General features: G+C 37.9%; 1 protein-coding gene across 1 annotated transcript; it reads left to right on the plus strand.

Moving 5' to 3' along the window:
* The first annotated feature begins 5 nt into the window (after positions 1-5).
* On the plus strand, positions 6-4653 carry BRIX1 (biogenesis of ribosomes BRX1). Its single transcript, XM_038171038.2, has 10 exons — positions 6-160; positions 889-1000; positions 1390-1433; positions 2077-2147; positions 2526-2575; positions 2671-2744; positions 2841-2891; positions 3149-3250; positions 3785-3913; positions 4213-4653. Exons 1-10 carry the CDS (start codon positions 17-19, stop codon positions 4480-4482), a joined length of 1047 nt encoding a protein of 348 aa, XP_038026966.1. The 5' UTR covers positions 6-16; the 3' UTR covers positions 4483-4653.
* The last annotated feature ends 1032 nt before the right edge of the window (positions 4654-5685 follow it).

Genomic DNA, 5685 nt, shown 5'->3' on the forward strand with positions numbered 1-5685 from the left:
CGCGGTGCATCCTAAGATGGCGGCGGCCAAGAGGAAAGGTGGCGCGGCGGCGGGCGCCCGGCCCAAGAAGCGAGCCAAGGGGAGCCCCGGCGAGCCTGAGGCGGCTGCCGACGCCAAGCCCGGCCCGCAGGAGTACAGCATCCCGGCTCCGGTGTCTCAGGTGTGGTGGTTGGGGTCGGCGTGGCACACGGCTGGGAGGAGGCGGCTCCGAGCTCTGCGGAGCAACGTGGTGCCGGGGACCGAGTGGTGTGGTGGTTGGGGTCGGGGTCGGGGGGGTTGGGGGGACGGGGACCCGGCTGGTGTGTGAGGGGGGAAAGGCGTGTTCCTGGCTTTATAATCCTTGCATGCACAAAAGCAAGAATTTTAAATTACATGATATATACATAGCATATATATTCTGTAATTCTGTTATATACGAAGGGCCAGATAAATACCATGCATGTTTCATGTCGGGATCATCCCGAGCAGGCTTCAAAATCAGCCTTTTAGTTAGTTTAAAAGAAAGCCCAGAAGCATGTGGGTGCCTGAGACCTCCTCTCTTCCTCGTGGCTGAGCTTTCCTGTGCCCAGGCTGTAGCTCAGTTCATTTCCTAAAGGAGGAGGAGCTTCAGATTAATGCTTTCGGACTAAGTATTGCACAGGGTTTTGTTAATACTTATATGATTTGTAGTTAAAAATCTTACCCATAGGGACTTTGTGAAGTGTTAATGATAGCAGTAGTTCATGTGAAAACATGTTTCAGCGCTTTTGCAAAGTGAGAGGTTCTGTGCATGAGTCAAGATGGTAACATATGGTCTTACTCTGCTTTTCTGTTACTACAGTTCAAACATTTGCTCTGTGGTTGTAGCTTTAAGAAGCTCACTTCTTGTGATTTTTTTTTTTTCCCTAGGGTAAATGGAAGAACAAGGAACGGGTGCTTATTTTCTCCTCTCGTGGAATTAATTTCAGAACAAGGCACCTAATGCAAGACTTAAGAACGCTGATGCCTCACTCTAAAGCAGGTAGGGCTGGGCATCATTCCTAATGCATATTCAGAGTCGTTTTAAACCAAGCACTTCCAATATCCTGTTCTTTTTAAGATGTTGTATGCAGCTGTTCTGATGGAACTGTGGCCTCTTATTCTAAAAAAAATAAATATATAAAAAATAAATAAATTTGAGCAAATACAGCAAATGTTGTGTCATAGTACTCTGGGAAACAACGCCTATGGTTTCTGTCTTGTAAGGATACTTTTTTGCTTTACCAATCTATTGTAGAACATGTCTGGAAAAACTTGATAGTTATGCATCTTTCGTTTACAGCTAGTAAAAAATTATGCAGACTGATTAAAAAAAAATTACTTGTGTTAAATCAGTGTACAAGCCTTCTCAATGTTGTTTTTGTCTTCCAGATACTAAAATGGATCGCAAAGACAAGTTGTTTGTAATTAATGAGGTAATTCAGGATTTAAGTAGTGCTTCCTTTTAATTTTCTGTAGAAATTTAACACACAAGAAAAAGGCAGCCAAGATCAAAGGATCTTGTACTAGTTAAGGGAGTTGTGTAACTGCAAAAGTGAAAACTGTTTATACTGAAAAAGTGTTACTGATAAAATGGGAAGTTGACTTGTGATTAATAAAACATTTAAATACAGTCTTTTTGCCATGGAGATAGAAAACAGAATATGCCGTTCTGTATAGGTAATGGATGTATTACAGTTTATATTTTAAGAAATCAAGGAATAAATACCCAAGCAGGCCAAATGGCTTAGTAAGATACTGGTAGTGCTGAAACTAGAACCTAATGTTACAACTCCTGCTCTAATGTTCATATTCTGGAGAGCGTATCAGGTTGCTTTTAGCTGTAGGAGAGTTATTACTTCTGGTAATAAGGATTTTATATTTTTTAACAAAACAAGTGCTTGAAACTTGATTTGGGGGTCAGTAAGTGTAATTTGTTAAAATGAGACAAATAATGAGCTTTTTAACTTTTATTTTGGGAGGAGGAATGATGTTGGAAATGGATATGGAAACATAGAAAGCTTTTGAAAATGTCTTCACAAAGCATTGTAAATAACTGATTTGATATATCTTGTTTAGGTGTGTGAAATGAAAAACTGCAATAAGTGCATCTTCTTTGAAGCCAAAAAGAAACAAGATCTCTATGTGTGGTAAGTAATTCTATGTTTTCCTCATGTTTCTATAGATAATTGGTGATGCTTCTGTCTGTAGTTTGTTACTGTAATAGTGTGGATACATGAACTAGTGTTGCTTAGTTAAATTTGAAATAATCTTATGTTTCTGCTGTAGGTAGTGCAAGCTTAAAACACATGACTGGTTTTCATACTGCTTATGGAAACATTTTTACAAAATTGTTCAGAAAGCAAGTATGCACAAATATCTTGAAGGAACTTGATACTGCTATAAAAGTGATTGAAATTACTTCAATGCAGAAATAATTTGTTGGAGTGTACTGTAGAAATCCAGTGTATCTTTCTGTCTCCTACTAACATTTTGCTTTTTTCTTTCCCACTGCCTTTCCTGTGCAGGCTTTCAAATACACCACAGGGACCATCAGCTAAATTCTTAGTGCAGAACAGTAAGTTGGTTGCTATTATTGTTTTTAGACTCTTACTTTCTTGCCTGAATGGCTTTCTTTAAGTACTAAAATGATCTTTTTAAAAAAATCACTAGTTCACACACTGGCTGAATTGAAGATGACAGGAAACTGCTTGAGAGGCTCACGGCCCCTTTTGTCTTTTGATCCAGTAAGTACAAGTTTTATATTTAATTGATTGTGTTCATTTTCTTTACATGACTGTTGTATTTAATCATGTATATAAAACTACTCTTTTCCTTTTTAGACATTTGACAAGGAGCCACACTATGCCCTGCTAAAAGAATTGTTTATTCAGGTCAGTCTTTAGCTTAGAAATCGTCTTTGGCAACTTACTTTAAAATCTTTTTTTTTTTTTTTCCACGTTAATTTTACACTTCTGTATTTGCAGAAAATCTTAAGAGGATTAGAGTCACTCTCAGTCCCTGGGATTCTTTTTCTTAAGTTTCTTTTATGTAACCTGGGATTGGAATCTTAAAAACGTAAAATGAAATAAAGCTATTTATGTTTGGCCTCTTACAATTAGATATTTAGAAGTACTGTCTTTTATTACAGATATTTAGTACGCCACAGTATCACCCGAAAAGCCAGCCTTTTGTAGATCATGTTTTCACATTCACCATTACAGACAATAGGATCTGGTTTCGGAATTACCAGGTTAGTGGTCTCTTAGCTCTTTCACTGGTGCTTAGTGGAGTAACTTCATGTCAATTACAATAATTAATTAAAATTAATTATTTACATTAATTGTGCAAGCAATGGGCATTGGCATATTTTGATAAAATAACTTCAAACTTTCTATACATGTGGAGATAATTTCAGTTTTGTCAAGTTAAGCTTATGCTCTCTTAGTTGTGTTTTTTTGATGAGTGTTTTGGTAAGAGGAGGTAGTAGGTAGCCAAAGCCTTCACTTGTCTTTTAACTTGAATTCACACTTTGGCCTAAAGTATGCTGGCACTTCTTTTCTAAAGGAAGAATTCACAAATGCGTAGTATTCTGAAGTGCTTGCTTGAACGTGTAAGAACTTCTTTATATACAGAACTTTGCTTGTAGAAGTCTAGCTTACCAAATTCAGTGGCATCATATCTTGGATTTAAATTGTTACGCATCACCGTGTGTGAAGTGTGTATATGTTGTTTGTATACATTGACTAAATCTATGAGAAATAAAGAGAATATTCTTTTACTGCAGATAATTGAAGAGGATGCATCTCTAGTAGAAATTGGGCCTCGTTTTGTCCTGAACCTCATAAAAATCTTCCAGGGTAGCTTTGGAGGACCAACTTTATATGAAAATCCCTATTATCAGTCCCCAAATATGGTAAGCAGCCTTGTCTTTGTTTTCTCTTTAGCAGTTAATTTGAAGATTGCAATCCCTCTATCTCAAGCCACATATGCCCTGGACCTCTTTGTAGGAAAGAGTGCGCTAACTAATCATAGTTTGAGAACAGAGTAATTGTGCAAAAATTGAATGCAAAGTTTTTGTCAGTGGAAAGATGACATATTGTGGATTTTTTGCAATTAAGCAGAGAAATCCCCACCTGTTGTTACAATACCTTATGATTTCTTCCATCTTGCTTGTTTGACATCTGTTTTAATTAAAATTCTCATTTTTAATAGCATCGACGGTTGATAAGGTTGTCAATGGCTGCTAAATTTAGAGAGAAAAATCAAGTGAAGGAAGTACAAAAGCTTAAGAAAAAGGAGAGTAAGATGCTTATTGAAGAAGATCCCACCGAAGTGGTCTTTGAAACTCCAGCTGAAGAAAAACCAGTGGAAATACAGCTTGTGAAACCGGAGTCGAAGGCAATTGTAAAAGATAAGAGGAAACCACGCAAAATTGAGAGGAAGAGGCAAAAAAAGCTTTTCAGAACCGAAGCAAAAGCCTAAAAGTTACAAATAAAGAAACTAAACAGACTTCAGTCATCTTTTAGTCTGGTATAGCTATATTATGTATATTTCTTAGCTATATTGACATAATATTGTAAATACTTGTGTTTTTTTTTACAAGTAAAGCTAATTAGACTTCAGTTTTAATTAAACGAAATACCAGTTTCTTCATTGGGGTTCAGTTTTTACTTTTTTTTTTGTCTTTTCTTTGAGCTGACTCTGGATTTTGAAAAACATGGCAATGGGGAAGGGGAAATAAGGAACTCCAAGTATTTCTGCTTTTGGTAATTGGTCTTACATTCAAATACCTCTGGGAAACAACATGTAACACATACAAGGAATAAAAGTAACCGGGTTGTCACTGCTGGTTATCCGTAATGGGAATTTGAAAGATAGCTTTGCTAGTCCTTCACAGCAGCAGATAATCCTTTGTAAAGTTTTAATTCTACAGGCATCGTCTGACTGGAGAATGAAAAAAAAATAAACATGAACAAAAACCGAATGAAAACAAAACAAAAACCTTACTTACTTCTTGTGCCTGTGGTAACTCCTGTATAACATTCTTATGACCTGAACTATCCTGCTGGGGAGAAACAGGCAAACATAAGATTCTAGTTTTTTATGCCAAATTAATTGCAAGTACCTTATAGGTAAGAGGCAGTAGCTGGACTGAGTACCAAAAACATGTGGCTATGTTAGCCTGAAATATATCTAACTACCTGTGATTATTATAAGAACACTGCTTTTAAGCACTGATTATGCATAAGAATGCACAATTCTGTTACAGAGTTGTACACAGAGACAAATTTTTTGGTACAAAAATTGCTGTTGAGTTGGTTTAGTTGTATATACTATTTAGGTTTTGTTTCTCAAAGTTAGCCATGGAGATTTTTCCATATAAAAGTTTTAAAAATGTTTCCAGTAGTGCTTAAAAGTTGTTAACTTCACACTGCAGCTTTGAAGCACCGTTTGATTTGGGGTTGTACTTTTGGGGTTGTAGCTTTCGGGCAGCGATCAGTGAGGCTGCCTGTTTGGCAGGCAGCTCCTCGTGAGGGAGCTGCAGGCTGCCACGAGCCCTCCCCTCAGCCTGCTGTGCTCGGGGCTGACCAAACCCAGCCCCCTCAACCTCTCCCGCACTTTACCCTGCAGCCTCCCACCCCTTCCACGCCCTCAGCACGGCTGGGCAGGGCGATGCGAGGAGCT

This window comes from Anas platyrhynchos, chromosome Z, assembly GCF_047663525.1.
Source record: "Anas platyrhynchos isolate ZD024472 breed Pekin duck chromosome Z, IASCAAS_PekinDuck_T2T, whole genome shotgun sequence".
Taxonomy (NCBI): Eukaryota; Metazoa; Chordata; class Aves; order Anseriformes; family Anatidae; genus Anas; species Anas platyrhynchos.